General features: G+C 43.4%; 2 protein-coding genes across 7 annotated transcripts; one reads left to right on the top strand and one right to left on the bottom strand.

Moving 5' to 3' along the window:
- The first annotated feature begins 68 nt into the window (after window positions 1-68).
- On the top strand, window positions 69-5,156 carry LOC110495123 (large ribosomal subunit protein uL4m-like). Of its 4 annotated transcripts, none has more exons than XM_036949569.2 (7): window positions 69-280; window positions 407-473; window positions 699-868; window positions 2,638-2,742; window positions 2,898-3,007; window positions 3,084-3,157; window positions 3,677-5,156. In XM_036949569.2, the coding sequence occupies exons 4-7, from the start codon at window positions 2,650-2,652 to the stop codon at window positions 3,820-3,822; spliced, it is 423 nt and encodes a 140-aa protein (XP_036805464.2). In that variant the 5' UTR covers window positions 69-280; window positions 407-473; window positions 699-868; window positions 2,638-2,649; the 3' UTR covers window positions 3,823-5,156. The 4 variants fall into 4 exon arrangements, with proteins under 4 accessions (XP_036805464.2, XP_036805466.2, XP_036805465.2 ...); XM_036949571.2 differs by having other exon boundaries at window positions 82-280; window positions 407-478; XM_036949570.2 differs by lacking the exon at window positions 69-280 and having other exon boundaries at window positions 339-473.
- On the bottom strand, window positions 3,873-15,404 carry LOC110493613 (centriolar and ciliogenesis-associated protein HYSL1). Of its 3 annotated transcripts, XM_021567980.3 has the most exons (12): window positions 15,051-15,404; window positions 14,497-14,599; window positions 14,229-14,345; window positions 13,912-13,979; window positions 13,550-13,791; window positions 12,868-12,923; window positions 5,975-6,132; window positions 5,526-5,571; window positions 5,361-5,424; window positions 5,184-5,265; window positions 5,011-5,037; window positions 3,873-4,104 (listed from the first exon to the last, which is right to left on the bottom strand). In XM_021567980.3, the coding sequence occupies exons 2-12, from the start codon at window positions 14,594-14,596 to the stop codon at window positions 3,973-3,975; spliced, it is 1,092 nt and encodes a 363-aa protein (XP_021423655.3). In that variant the 5' UTR covers window positions 14,597-14,599; window positions 15,051-15,404; the 3' UTR covers window positions 3,873-3,972. The 3 variants fall into 3 exon arrangements, with proteins under 3 accessions (XP_021423655.3, XP_090060841.1, XP_090060842.1); XM_090204715.1 differs by lacking the exons at window positions 12,868-12,923; window positions 13,550-13,791; window positions 13,912-13,979; ... (1 more) ...; window positions 14,497-14,599; window positions 15,051-15,404 and adding an exon at window positions 8,753-9,721; XM_090204716.1 differs by lacking the exons at window positions 3,873-4,104; window positions 5,011-5,037; window positions 5,184-5,265; ... (1 more) ...; window positions 5,526-5,571; window positions 5,975-6,132 and adding an exon at window positions 10,206-12,411 and having other exon boundaries at window positions 13,545-13,791; window positions 15,051-15,309.
- Window positions 15,405-16,061: the final 657 nt, after the last annotated feature.

The following is a 16,061-nucleotide window of genomic DNA, read 5'->3' as shown; positions in this document are numbered from 1 at the left end:
TATTTCTTCATCTATTAGGGATGTTCACCTCCGCACCACTAGGTGGCAATCTTATGACGCTTGCCTTTACGCAATATAAACGTCATCAGTATGCGACGACACATCAGCACCACCTTTCTTATTTGGAAACAGAAATATCTAGGAAATGCATGTTTGTTTCAAAATATGATCTATTTAAAGACTGTTTTGAAGAAATCGCACGTATTTGGTTGGCTTAATTAGGCTTACAGAAATGTTTCGTATATCAGTTACAGTGTGTGGTCCAGGCATTTCTAAAAGGGTGAGCGTTAAGCTAGGCTAATGCTAACTTAGCTAGCTGTCACTTTATTGAGGATAAATAAAGATGTAGTGGCTGAAATTACTGTTGGCACATATCAAATTTCATTGTCAGATGTCCTCTTTTTAGTTGGCTTCATACGCTCTACCCTCAAATTTACGCATCCCTTCCAATCTCGTGGACCATGCAAGAGCAAGTAAGGTCTGCCTTTTCATTCACTGCCTTCTATCATGCACTATGGATCATTGAACTGATTGTGTAAATTTGAAGAAACAAGTTCTATACAGATGCATGTAGACTGTAAGACCCTGTCCAGACACAAAAATAGTTGAATGCAACGTTGGTCTGTCATTTTCAGAGCATTAATTTCCAACTAGGTCAGATGTAAGAAAGCTATTGATGACTTGCGGTCTCTTTCCAGAGGCCCCCTCCTCCATCAGACTCCAGTCTTCCTGTGTTGGGGAGGTGTGACGCTGTCATCCCTGTACACCTGAGCCCAGTACAGACATGGGTGGAGACGTTGGAGAGGCGGGACAGTAAACGGTTAGGTTTGGTTGACCTCCACCCCGATGTCTTTGCAGTCCCTACCAGGTAAAACTGTCAACGTCTAGTCATTGTATTTACATTTAACAGAGGATCTTATCCAGAGACTTACATATTCAGCGCTGTTATCGTTTGGTGAGAATAGTGACGCACTTAAACAACACAATGTAACTCCAAGTCAATCACACTTCTGTGAAATCAAACTGTCCACTTAGGAAGCAACACTGATTGACAATAAATTTCACATGCTGTTGTGCAAATGGAATAGATAACAGGTGGAAATTATAGGCATTTAGCAAGACACCCCCAATAAAGGAGTGGTTCTGCAGTTGGGGACCACAGACCACTTCTCAGTTCCTATGCTTCCTGGCTGATGTTTTGGTCACTTTTGAATGCTGGCGGTGCTTTCACTCTAGTGGTAGCATGAGACGGAGTCTACAACCCACACAAGTGGCTCGGGTAGTGCAGCTCATTCAGGATGGCACATCAATGCGAGATGTGGCAAGAAGGTTTGCTGTGTCTGTCAGCGTAGTGTCCAGAGCATGGAGGCGCTACCAGGAGACAGGCCAGTACATCAGGAGACGTGGAGGATGCCGTAGGAGGGCAACAACCCAGCAGCAGGACCGCTACCTCCGCTTTTGTGCAAGGAGGAGCAGGAGGAGCACTGCCAGAGCCCTGCAAAATGACCTCCAGCAGGCCACAAATGTGCATGTGTCTGCTCAAACGGTCAGAAACAGACTCCATGAGGGTGGTATGAGGGCCCGACGTTCACAGGTGGGGGTTGTGCTTACAGCCCAACACCCGTGCACGACGTTTGGCATTTGCCAGAGAACACCAAGATTGGCAAATTCGCCACTGGCGCCCTGTGCTCTTCACAGATGAAAGCAGGTTCACACTGAGCACGTGACAGACGTGAGTCTGGAGATGCCGTGGAGAACGTTCTGCTGCCTGCAACATCCTCCAGCATGACCGGTTTGGCGGTGGGTCAGTCATGGTGTGGGGTGGCATTTCTTTGGGGGGCCGCACAGCCCTCCATGTGCTCGCCAGAGGTAGCCTGACTGCCATTAGGTACCGAGATGAGATCCTCAGACCCCTTGTGAGACCATATGCTGGTGTGGTTGGCCCTGGGTTCCTCCTAATGCAAGACAATGCTAGACCTCATGTGGCTGGAGTGTGTCAGTAGTTCCTACAAGAGAAAGGCATTGATGCTATGGACTGGCCCGCCCGTTCCCCAGACCGGAATCCATTTGAGCACATCTGGGACATCATGTCTCGCTCCATCCACCAACGCCACACCACAGACTGTCCAGGAGTTGGCGGATGCTTTAGTCCAGGTCTGGGAGGAGATCCCTCAGGAGACCATCCGCCACCTCATCAGGAGCATGCCCAGGCGTTGTAGGGAGGTCATACAGGCACGTGGAGGCCACACACACTACTGAGCCTAATTTTGACTTGTTTTAAGGACATTACATCAAAGTTGGATCCGCCTGTAGTGTGGTTTTCCACTTCAATTTTGAGTGTGACTCCAAATCCAGACCTCCATGGGTTGATACATTTGATTTCCATTGATCATTTGTGTGATTTTGTTGTCAGCACATTCAACTATGTAAAGAAAAAAAGTATTTAATAAGAATATTTCATTCATTCAGATCTAGGATGTGTTATTTTAGTGTTCCCTTTATTTTTTTGAGCAGTGTAGATAAATCTGTCATCTAAATATCAGTCAGTCCAAAAGAAGGAACAGTCCCGACTAAGAGCCAAAGTCATTGTAGTGATTTAAAACAATTAGAATAAATTACATAATTTCTGTTTTGCAGGTGGTGTTTCTCATGGACCCAGAGGACCAACCAGTTTTTACTACATTTCCCATGAAAGTACGTGTTCAAGGGCTAAAAATTGCCCTCAGCTCCAAACTGGCCCAGGTATGTACCATTTTATTTGTGAAAACACTTTTCACAAGTACAAGTTCATTCACATCTTAAACTTCCTCTATCATGTAATCAATCCTCTCAAATGAATGCTTTTTAATTATGCCATCTACCTCCCTACTGTATTGATGTTGGGTGTTGTTATTCAGGATTATCTCCATGTGGTTGACACTCTGAACATCCCCACACCTGACCCACAGTACCTCATGGACCTCATCAGATACCGATATTGGGGGGAGTCTGTTTTGATAGTTGGTGTGTAAGTATCAGCAGTGAACAAAAAAAACTCTGTTCAGTGGACATCCTAGCTGACGATTGAGTCTGATATTTTACAGGGGCGAAGAGCTTCCTGAGAACATCCTTCAGGCCACTGAGAGCTTGAAGACTGTGAATGTCATTCCAGCCATAGGTAAATTGACACTAATTTAGAAAATTACTAGGACTTTTAAGTCTTGAGACATGGATTGTGTATGTGTGCCATTCAGAGGGTGAATGGGCAAGATGTGGGTGCCTTTGAACGGGATATGGTAGTAGGTGCCAGGCGCACCTGTTTATGTCAAGAACTGCTACGCTGCTGGGTTTTTCATGCTCAACAGTTTCCCGTGCGTATCATCAATGATCCACCACCCAAAGAACATCCAGCCAGCTTGACTAACTGTGTGACGCATTGGAGTCAACAATGGCCAGCATCCCTGTGGAATGCTTGACACCTTGTAGAGTCCATGCCCCAACAAATTGAGGCTGTTCTGAGGGCAAAAGAGGGTGGGCAACTCAATATTAGGAAGGTGTTCTTAATGTTTCATACACTGGTGTATAATTGACCTAAAAGCAACATTGTGTTAGTTTACATGGTACTATATAACACATTTACAGGTCAGGGCAAATTAATGTAAATTTAAAATCTTTCCTGATAACTTGTCTTCCACAGGCCTGAACGTTCATAGCATGCGAAAACACGAGGTCCTGGTCCTCACCCTGGAAGCAGTGAAGTTTCTGGAAAACAAGCTGCTTTGGCACAACGAACGCTTCACACCGCTGTACCCCTTCACACTCCCCTACACTGACCTGCCTTGAAGGCACTGGGTGAAGGAATACTGTCGTGTAACATATTCAATGATACAAAATGTTTGTCATGCCTTTTAATATAATAAATAAATGTCAATGATAAGATATGCAAACTGGTGATTAAAAGAGAGCCTATTTTAGGCGTAAAGTACATAAGGCCTAGAGTCGATAGTTGATTGGCGGTAGGAGTCCATTGGCCAAGTCATGTCGTATTTCCCATCTCAGGGCGGAGCGTTTCTTCTCTGTAGGCACCACGTAGGTGTTGGGCACAAATACTCTTCGAGGCTTCGGCTGGAGGGGGGGACATTACAAGATGTCAATGTTTTCAGTCATCGCTAGGTATTTACCCCCCCAGAATTTTTTTAAATACATTTTCCGTTAGGCCATGTTTGACCCATGTCTGTGGTTTCCAGGGAGCAATGCAGCATCAGTGGTTTTACTTGTTCCTTTTCAAATTCTTTAAAAGTGGACCCTTCCTTGAAGTAATCTCTAATTTGTAATGACTGGAAAGGTGGAGTCCTTGCGTTCACCTGTCTAGCCATTTAGGAATGTGATTGGTTAATGATTAGTGGGTGTGGCTTGCGACCCAGTGACAGGTTTGAGTCAAATAAGAGGAGCCAGGTTAGGGAGGCAGGTTGGCTAGCGGGTATAAAACAACAGGTCCCAGGTTCAACACCTGATGCTGATTTCTAACTCTCGTTTTTAAAGATCAGTGGGTTGGGTTTACAGTCATTAACAGTAAAAAGGCATGCCTGGTGCAAGTGGCAGAGAGCGTAACATGGGTTGCCATGCAGTAGGTCCCTGGTTTGAATGTGAGTCCCTTATTATACATTCTCTATCAACTTGGATTACTTGACTAAAACCTAATGTGGTTATGCCCTCAGAACAACATTGAATAAGAAACTCAGATCTGTCTAAATTAGGGGAGAGAAAGGAATCAAAAACAAATACTTTTGTCCATTTACCTTACAGTTCACAGAAATGTGTCTTAACTTTGGGCATCAGGATAATGAAAGCAATTTATCTTGAAATATTTGACATGCATAATTTATGCAGGACTGTGTCAAACATGGCATGGACAAATTACATTTTTTTTGGGGGGGGGGGGATCCCTTTCAGGAAATTTCTGACCTGAAATAATGAATGACAGGAAGGTTACAAGATGATAAAATTCTGTTATAAATAAAGAATACTCACTGGTAGAGGTTGGTACGCGAGCTGTTCCTGAAAATACAAAGAGTGATTCATTCAGACATTATGGTCATGCACCATTACAATTAATCATGATTTGTCCACTACATGCAAAAAAAGTGGTCTTGAAATAAAGTATGTAAGCCAACTGAGTTTGTTATGGAGAAGGTGTTTAATACCCTGATTTCCCAGTGCAGTGCTTTTCTATCCTTCTCTCCTGGCGCCTTGAACATTTCCCAGTCCTGCTTGTACTGGAAATACCTTTGGAAGATGGGGAAAAATATGAAATGTAGCACAGATCCACAGCAGTAATCTTTCAAAAGATTATTTAGACATTTTGGTAATTATCCTCTTACTTTGCCACTGGGTCTGTCTTCTTCAGATTTTTGGTGTGAGGATGATCCTTTACTGGGCGGATAACTGCAAGAGGAGACATGAGTGACTACGTTTAACTGGGGCACATTGTAACAGGACAGATTGCAGTGAGCACGATGACATGTAACAGCAGTGTGGGTACTTACACGACTTGGGCTGGGGTCTGATGTCAATCTCACTCCGAGATCTGGCCTGTAAGAGATTTAAAACAACATTTGTTTTCAACAAAACATACATGTATACGTTTGGAACGATTGTCAAAAAAAGATCCTGGACGTGAGGATAAATGATTTCTTCCGAAAACATCAAACTCTACCTCTTCAAAGAGTATCCTAAATAATCCCACAGCACCACCCCCCTTTTCGTAAACTAACACTTCCCCTCTTACTAGCTGACTTTGCTGATAGCTACTTTGAGAAAAATGTTACTACGACTGTGTGGTTGTCCCACCTAGCTATTTTAAGATGAATGCACTAACTTAAGTCGCTCTGGATAAGAGCGTCTGCTAAATGACAAATGTAAATGTACCCATGTTTAATTTTCTGAGAATAATAAACAAAACCGATGTTGGCTCTCAAAAGGCAAGAGTACCCACCATGCCTCTGATGTAGGCTTTGAAGGCACTTGGGAGACGGTCCGACTCCGACCTGTCACTCAGACTGCCTGCTTCATCACTCTCCAGCTCCAACTCCTGATGGGTGGACATGGACACATGAATCCCTCCCAGACGCTCCCCCGGCCCACTCACTGCACCTGAAAGGAAGACATAATGGGGACACAATTAACACGTTAGCCTTAGTTACCACTGTGTAAGGCCATAAGCATTGCTAGTAAGGGCTAGGCAGGTGTTGCATGATCACTGAGCTGGACAGCCCAGTACATCTCACATTTTAGTTATACAAGTGCTGCAAGAGATTAGTTCTATGCACTGTATCAGTGGTTCCCAACCAGGGGTATTAGGACCCCCTAGGGGTACTAGATAAGACTCATGAGACCATAGGCCTACTGCTAAAATGCACAATCAGGCCTTTCTAAAAATCGACCTGGCCCGGGTATCCTGGAAGAATATTGATCTCGTCCCATCAGTAGAGGATGCCTGGTTGTTCTTTAAAAGTGCTTTCCTCACCATCTTAAATAAGCATGCCCCTTTCCAATTTTTTTTAAACTAAGAATAGATATAGCCCTTGGTTCACTCCAGACCCGATTGCCCTTGACCAGCACAAAAACATCCTGTGGCGTACTGTACTAGCATCGTATAGTCCTCGCGATATGCAATTTTTCAGGAACCAATACACTCAGTTAGGAAAGCAAAGGCTAGCTTTTTCAAACAGAAATTTGCATCCTGTAGCTCTAACTCCAAAAAGTTCTGGGACATTGTAAAGTTCACGGAGAATAAGAGCACCTCCTCCCAGCTGCCCACTTCACCTAGGCTAAGAAACACTGTCACCACCGATAAATCCACAATAATCGAGAATTTCAAGAAGCATCTCTCTATGGCTGGACATGCATCCCTCCTGGCTCCCCCAATCCCAGCCAACAGCTCCGCACCCCCCGCAGCTACTTGCCCAAGCCTCCCCAGCTTCTCGTTCACCTAAATCCAGATAGCAGATGTTCTGAAAGAGCTGCAAAACCTGGGCCCGTACAAATCAGCTGGGATAGACAATCTGGACCCTCTTACTAAAATTATCCGCCGCCATTGTTGCAATCCCTATTACTAGTCTGTTCAACCTCTCATATCGTCGGAGATTCCTAAAGATTGGAAAGCAGCCGCGGTCATCCCCCTCTTCAAAGGGGGTGACACTCTAGACCCAAACGGTTACAGACCTATATCCATCCTGCCCTGCCTTTCTAAAGTCTTCGAAAGCCAAGTTAAACAGATCACTGACCATTTCGAATCCCACCATACCTTCTCCGCTGTGCAATCCGATTTCCGAGCTGGTCACAGGTGCACCTCAGCCACGCTCAAGGTACTAAACAATATCATAACCGGCATCGATAAAAGACAGTACTGTGCAGCCTTCTTCATCGACCTGGCTAAGGCTTTCGACTCTGTCAATCACCGTATTCTTATCGGCAGACTTAACAGCCTTGGATTCTCAAATGACTGCCTCGCCTGGATCACCAACTACTTCTCAGATAGAGTTCAGTGTGTCAAATCAGAGGGCCTGTTGTCATGACCTCTGGCAGTCTCTATGGGGGTGCCACAGGGTTCAATTCTCGGGCCGACTCTTTTCTCTCTCTCTGTGTGTGTGTGTGTGTGTGTGTGTGTGTGTGTGTGTGTGTGTGTGTGTGTGTGTGTGTGTGTGTGTGTGTGTGTGTGTATATATATATATATATATATCATTTACGATGTCATTTACAAAATAGCCTCCAACACTCTACTCAGCAAACTGGATGCAGTCTATCACAGTGCCATCCGTTTTGTCACCAAAGCCCCATATACCACCTACCACTGCGACCTGTATGCTCTCGTCGACTGGCCCTTGCTACATATTCGTCGCCAAACCCACTGGCTCTAGGTCATCTATAAGTCTTTGCTAGGTAAAGCTCCGCCTTATCTCACCATAACTCCCACCCGTAGCACGCACTCCAGCAGGTATATCTCACTGGTCATCCCCAAAGCCAACACCTACTTTGGCCGCCTTTCCTTCCAGTTCTCTGCTGCCAATGACTGGAACGAATTGCAAAAATCGCTGAAGTTGGAGACTTATATCTCCCTCACTAACTTAAGCTGCTCAGATAGCTGATGCTTTAATGATCGCTGCAGCTGTACACAGCCCATCTGTAAATAGCCCATCCAACTACCTACCTCATCCATATTGTTTTTATTTACTTTTTTTGCACACCAGTATTTCTACTTGCACATCTATCGCTCCAGTGTTAATTTGCTCAATTGTAATTACTTCGCTACTATTGGCCTATTTATTACCTTACCTCCTTACCCCATTTGCACACACTGTATATAGATTTTTCTATTGTGTTATTGACTGTACGTTTGTTAATCCCATGTGTAACTCTGTTGTTTATTGTCGCACTGCTTTGTTTTATCTTGGCCAGGTCGCAGTTGTAAATGAGAACTTCTCAACTGGCCTACCTGGTTAAATAACGGTGAAATAAAAAATAAAAAACAAGGGGTACTTCAGGGGTACTCCGGGCAGAGCAAAATTCAGTTGGTGGTACATTAATCGAAAAAGGTTGGGAACCACTGCAATGGATGACATGACTTTCAACAAAATAATTCAGGCAAGGTCTTTCGCTTTGTTCTCTTGTACAGGGTGTCAGTCTATTATGCACACACTTGGACTAAGGAGATGTTACCTATAGAAATTGTATTTTCATTCTATAGAGAGAATAGACCGGGTATACAGTTTACCCCTTTTGTGTCTTCTGTTATCCTCCCACTCTTCATAAGTCTTAGTAGACTTGGAATCAATTAACGTAATATCTTTATTGCCCGCCAGCGACTGCAAATCCTCCCACTCCTGCTCATCCTCTGCTCCTTTCTCTTCTTTCCTATATCCTTCTCCAGTGGGCCTCTCATTGTCTTTGGACTCAGCGAGAGAACTGTCTTCAGGAAATATCCCATCTAATACTGCCTTGTCATTTTTAGTCTGAGCCAATGTATAGTCATCTTCACAGTAGTTCACATCAGTGCGGTCTTCACTCTCTAATTCAACAGGAGGATGATCTTCACAATATGCCATATTAGAGAGGCTTTGACTTTCTTCCAACTTCGTCCTCAAACCGGTGTCCTCACAGATCTGTAGATCAGTGGTATCCTCCTTACCGTCAACATCAAAATTGGCGAGCGACTGGTCATCCTCATCGCCATATTGCATCTCAGAAAGGCCCTGGCTTTCTCTGTCAAACTCAGCTATGGTACTGTCGTCTCTATAGTCTTCTCCCTCCGGGTCGTCCTTAGCTGAAGAGTCTGGCCTGTAGGTGCCATAACCAGATGTCAGTAAGCTCAGCGCCGGGCTCCCATCACGAGTGCTGTAACCCTCCTCGTCAATCTTTTCACCCTGTTTAGCCCTTTCTCCTCTACACTCCTCCTGTTCGGTTTCCTTTGGACGCTCCGTGACAGGTGGCTCCTCAACAGGTGGCTCCTCTTGTGTGTGTTCAGTGGTTCTGTTGGGCTCTGTATCTTCCTGCTTGTATTGCTCAACCTTCTCCTCCTCCTCCCCGTCGGACCAGAAAGCAGAGTTTAGGGAGCTATTCCCGTCCTCACTCTCTTCATCCCACTGACTGTCGTACATTTTATACATGGTAGCGAAGGGTAAGATGTCTCCTTATGCTGCTGCTGTGGGGAGTGTGTGGTGATCTGCAGAGGCAGATGGCTAAGGAGTAGTGCTAAGAGGATTATTCCCTGTGGTCTCAATGTTGCTCTATAATGCCACCTGTTGAAGGCTGGTCGCCAGAGGAACTGCACCTCCACAATGCTGTGTGATGTATTCCTTCTCAGCAGCTTGTCCAAAAAGTCCATGGGTAGTCTAGCACTAAGCTTTGTTTGTCAATATCAACAGTGCATTTCCAATAGCGCCTAACGAACCTATTCACAGTTGAATAGCTTGCGACATTTGTTTCCAAAACAGACGCGTCAAACATTTCCAAACCAACCATCACAAAAGATAGGCTTAGCTTGCACGTTAAACAGGTATTGTACTCACGGTCTCTTTTGTCAGCAGAGCTGCTTTGCTCCAGGTGTCTTGATTAATCCATAACATGTGGAACTTTTTTACTTAAATGTAGTGGCTTTCAAATAGCCATGGGAAAACCAGTTGAAAGATTTGAGACGCAAATCCATAGAAAGTCAAGAATCCAATGGCTTGATGAATAAAACAAATGTTTTATATGTTGAATCCAAAATAATAAGTGCAAGGTAAACAAAGGTTCCAATTTTCCATTTAAATTAAAAGATCAAGGTAAGACGTTTGGGTTACTGGGACCCAGATACATTTGCCATGACTAGCAGGCCCTACTTCTCATCTCAAAATACCCAATTAACATATCTGTGCGGGCCCGTCCATACTTTAATTCTGGCTAGAGGGTGTAATTGACCTATTCTCATTCAAATCATAAGACCACATCACCAAATTAATTACACACATTAAATGAATTACACACATTAAATGAATTACACACACCTTATTTAGAAATTAAATTAAGTTATTATAAATGGAACAATATGACCTAATAAACAAATATTTGCATAACCAAAGAAATAGAAACTGGCTCCAACAACAGGCATCTGAAAACTAAATACAATTATATACCCTGTGGTTTGGATCCTGGGTGCTGATTGGCTGAAACAGCATTTCAGCCATGTGTATATCAGACAATATACTTGTTTACTGTTCTATTTATGTTGGTAACCAGTTTATAATAGCAATAATATACCTTGGGGGTTTGTGGTTAATGGCCAATACACCATGGCTAAGGGCTGTAACCAGGCACTCCACGTCATGCCTAAGAGCAGCCTTTAGTCGTGGTATATTTAAGCAATAAGGAGTTGTGGCCAATATACCACCCATAAGGGTTGTTCTTAGGCACGACAATAACTGGTTTCCAACATAAATATAACAGTAAACAAATAGTTGTGTCATACCCGTGGTATATTTAAGCAATAAGGCCCGAGGAGGTGTGGAATATGGCCAATACACCACTGTTAAGTGCTGTTCTTAGGCACAACGCAACATGCCTGGACACAGCCTGTAAGCATGTTATATTGGCCATATTTCACAAATCCCCAAGGTGCCTTACTGCTACTATAAAATGGTTACCAACATAATTAGAGCAGTAAAAATAATTGTTTTGTCATACCCGTGGTATACGGTCTGATAGAACACGGCTGTCAGAACACGGCTGTCAGCAAACCACCCAGTTTATAATGCATGATATAAACTCAGAAAAAAAAGAAACGTCCTCCCACTGTCAACTGCGTTTATTTTCAGCAAACTTAACAAGTGTAAATATTTGTATGAACATAAGATTCAACAACAGACATTAGCTGAACAAGTTCCACAGACATGTGACTAACAGAAATGAAATAAAATGTGTGTGGGGGGGTCAAAATCAAAAGTAAGTCAGTATCTGGTATGGCCACCAGCTGCATTAAGTACTGCAGTGCATCTCATCCTCATGGACTGCACCAGATTTGCCATATCTTGCCATGAGATGTTACCCCACTCTTCCACTAAGGCACCTGCAAGTTCCCAGACATTTCTGGGGGGAATGGCCCTCACCCTCACCCTCCGATCCAACAGGTTCCAGATGTGCTCAATGGGATTGAGATCCGGGCTCTTCGCTGGCCATGGCAGAACACTGACATTCCTGTCTTGCAGGAAATCACGCACAGAACAAGCAGTATGGCTGGTGGCATTGTCATGCTGGAGGGTCATGTCAGGATGAGCCTGCAGAGGGTACCACGAGGAAGGAGGATGTCTTCCCTGTAACGCACAGTGTTGAGATTGCCTGCAATGACAACAAGCTCAGTCCAATGATGCTGTGACACACCGCCCTAGACCATGATGAACCCTCCACCTCTAAATCGATCCTGCTCATTCCTTTGACGATCAACACAAATCCGACCATCACTCCTGGTGAGACAAAACCGCAACTCGTCAGTGAAGAGCACTTTTTGCCAGTCTTGTCTAGTCCAGCGACGGTGGGATTGTGCCCATAGGCGACGTTGTTGCCGGTGATGTAAGGCAGGTCCTCACCAGACAACAGGCCTACAAGCCCTCAGTCCAGCCTCTCTCAGCCTATTGCAGACAGTCTGAGCACTGATCGAGGGATTGTGCGTTCCTGGTGTAACTCGGGCAGTTGTTGTTGCCATCCTGCACCTGTCTCGCAGGTGTGATGTTCAGATGTACCGATCCTGTGCAGGTGTTGTTACACGTGGTCTGCCACTGCGTGGATGATCAGCTGTCCGTCCTGTCTCCCTGTAGCACAGTCTTTGGCATCTCACAGTACGGACATTGCAATTTATTGCCCTGGCCACATCTGCAGTCCTCATGCCTCCTTGCAGCATGCCTAAGGCACGTTCACAAAAATGAGCAGGGACCCTGGGCATCCTTCTTTTGGTGTTTTTCAGAGTCGGTAAAAAGGCCTCTAGTGTCCTAAGTTTTCATAACTGTGACCTTAATAAGCTGTTAGTGTCTTAACGACCGTTCCACAGGTGCGTGTTCATTAATTGTTTATGGTTCATTGAACAAGCATGGGAAACAGTGTTTACACCCATTACAATGAAGATCTGTGAAGTTATTTGGATTCTTACGAATTATCTTTGAAAGACAGGGCCTTGAAAAATATATGTTTCTTTTTTTGCTGAGTTTACATTGCTAGAATGCAGTTTCAGCCAATCAGCATCCAAGACCCCAACTGCCCAGTTTATAATGGCCAACATACCACACACCCTCTGGCCTTATTTTAAATATAGTACTCCTAAACCTTTTTGCATAAATAATATCATGCATAACATTGAATTACCTGAATCTTCACTGTGTGTTGATTCATCGCAGATGTGAACTTGGCCTTGATGTTTCCTTTAGGAAGAAACAGAGTGAGGTTGATTCAAGTATCCTCAATAGCACACGTGATCATTAGTCTTTACAAAGCCACACCTGTGATCATTAGTCTTTACAAAGCCACACCCGTGATCATTAGTCTTTACAAAGCCACACACGTGATCATTAGTCTTTACAAAGCCACACCCGTGATCATTAGTCTTTATAAAGCCACACCCGTGATCATTATAGTCTTTACAAAGCCACACCCGTGATCATTAGTCTTTATAAAGCCACACGTGTGATCATTATAGTCTTTACAAAGCCACACACGTGATCATTATAGTCTTTACAAAGCCACACCCGTGATCATTAGTCTTTACAAAGCCACAAACGTGATCATTATAGTCTTTACAAAGCCACACCCGTGATCATTATAGTCTTTACAAAGCCACACCCGTGATCATTAGTCTTTACAAAGCCGCAAACGTGATCATTATAGTCTTTACAAAGCCGCAAACGTGATCATTATAGTATTTACAAAGCCACACACGTGATCATTATAGTCTTTACAAAGCCACACACGTGATCATTATAGTCTTTACAAAGCCACACACGTGATCATTATAGTCTTTACAAAGTCGCCTGATGTAAACTTACCGCACCTAAGGACTTTCCTCTTGATAAAGGGTCTCCCATGCGCTCCTGTGTCTCGGTCTGGTGTGGATGACTGACTGACAGCGAACGATAACTGCTGGAGGTCAGTTAGGTCTGGATCCACTTCCAGCCTATTAGGGGCTGTTGAGGGGCGCTGGTACTTGGGGGCAACAGAGTGCTGAGTGTAGGAGTCATACTCCTGTCTGGCACCATAGTTACTGTTGTCTCTGCTGTATGTGGAGGTTAGCACCTGGGTGGAGCACAGAACAAAATAACATTCTAGTATTATTATTATTTTTAATAAATACAATACAGCTAGCTTATCTGCTGGATGAAGGGGGACTGAATGATTTGGGACAAGAGTATGTACCCGTCTTTCATGGTGTGATGGACCATCCTGGGCAAACACATTTCTGAAGGCTGCAGTGTTATCCTGTACTGTTAGGGGGGAAAACAAGGAAATTCAATCGAGATTCGAGAGGAACCTCACTGCTCATCAAACGGTGCAACCAACAGTTACTGACCAGGGCCCACTTCCCCAAAAGCATCTTAAGGCTAAGTTCATCATTAAAACCATATAGGAACCCATGGCTCTAAGATGAACTTAGCCTTAAGAAGCTTTTGGGAAACCGGGCCCAGTTATATTTGATTATGTAGTGGACATGAGAACACGTACAGTGATCTTACCTTTAGCCTTGGTGACTGCAGGAGGACTTTTGAAGATGGTGCTTTGAGATCTTGTCGAGTTCAATTCACTGGATGAGTGGCTCTTAGATTTTTCATGTCGGATCAGTTCATCTAGATCTATATATGTACACACACACAAAGTTGCTTCTCCACCAATCTGACAGCTAACTTGCAGAGTGAAAGTGACAAGACATCCCAGTTATTTCAGATTTAGTCAGCATTTGGTCATCAAAATGTAGACTTATATCCGCTAATTTTATCAACCCACCTCTTTTGAATTCACGTAGTCTGTGTCTTGGTATGTTGTTGTAACCAAGTGCCTCCAATTGTTGTTGAATTTCATCTTCTGAGAAATCCAGGTTTTCCATTTCCTGAAAAAGAATTGTCCCGTAAAATGTTATATAAGCAAAAGTAAGTTGTTGGACAGTTAGACGGATAGCTAGATACTGCTAGATAGATAACTACGTGATCAATTATGGATAGCAGAGAATAATGATGGAAGCGATTGATTAAAATCAGCAACAAGTTGTTAGCTACCATCAGGCTAGACAACCACCAACCAAACTCTAGCTACAATCAATCAAACGTTCATGATCTCTTCCTTATCTAGCTAGCCCAAATCAACCAAAATGACACATACTTCTAATTTTGTATGCAATCTAGCAGCTAACGTTAGCTTCAAATACATGTTAAATGAGCCAATGTCCAGCTAACGTTAACTAGCTAAGTAATATAACTAGCTAGCTAACTTAGCAGGATAACAAAGACAACACAACAGGCCATTTTGCCAATGCTAACATTGATTGATAAAATGTGTTTTACCTATACAGTATGAGCTTCTTAGTATAAATGCGTAACGTTAGCCACGTCTGTTTTGCAACACAAGTATTGAACTGAAGAAAGAAAGTATTGAACCGAACCAGCTAGCTAGTTACCGCTTGTATTTACAGTCCCAAGACAGCCGTTGTTCGAAAAAAACAACGTGCTTTAAAAACGACGCCCTTTCTGATTGTTTTTTCCGGTGGATTTGACTTGGCCCAGAAATATCGCCGCCTTGTGCAAGGAAGACGGTGGGGATACCCTGGCAATGCAGTCAGTTCCTATGAAGATGATGCCATTACAAGATTTTGTCTGAAATGTTTGTGTGCTCGCCAGTTTGCAGTCCTTGGTCATCCCTATGGAAAAATGAATGGGGAAAGAATAGGGGTTTGGAAAAAACGCCCAAAATAAATTCTGAAGTTAACACAGGAATTTTTTATTTAAATGTTGTATTTATTTAACCTTTATTTAACCAGGTAGACTAGTTGAGAACAAGTTCTCATTTACAACTGCGATCTGGCCAAGATAAAGCAAAGCAGTGCGACAGAAACAACAACACAGAGTTACACATGGAGTAAACTAGCGGATTAGGAGCCCTAACACATTTTGTTCTATGAGATAATAGCATGACCATTCTGATTTTTTTTACATTATTGCATAGGTTATTCAAAATTCACAAAAAGTCATGGTCGTTTATGAAGACTATCTCATATAACAAAATGTATAAAAACTTTCTTATGCCTGTTTATCACAGACCTTATTTTATGCGTTTATCCAAAATCCTACAAAAACGCCATTAATTTTCCTCACGAACCATGGCGGAGTTAGTATATACATAAAATACGCCATTATATACTGTATTTCTCTCTTTGAGAGAAGAAAAAAAAGAAGCATTAAAGCAAGTCAATCAAAATCTTTAATTTAATCAGTGGGGATGCGTTTTTTCAATAATAGATCTCACTCACGTTTATCTAGTGTAGGCCGACGCCTACGTGATGTTCCCACAATGTCCAA

This window comes from Oncorhynchus mykiss, chromosome 17, assembly GCF_057628025.1.
Source record: "Oncorhynchus mykiss isolate SJ-2025 chromosome 17, ASM5762802v1, whole genome shotgun sequence".
Lineage (NCBI taxonomy): Eukaryota > Metazoa > Chordata > Actinopteri > Salmoniformes > Salmonidae > Oncorhynchus > Oncorhynchus mykiss.
This window is presented reverse-complemented; position numbering and strand designations above follow the sequence as displayed.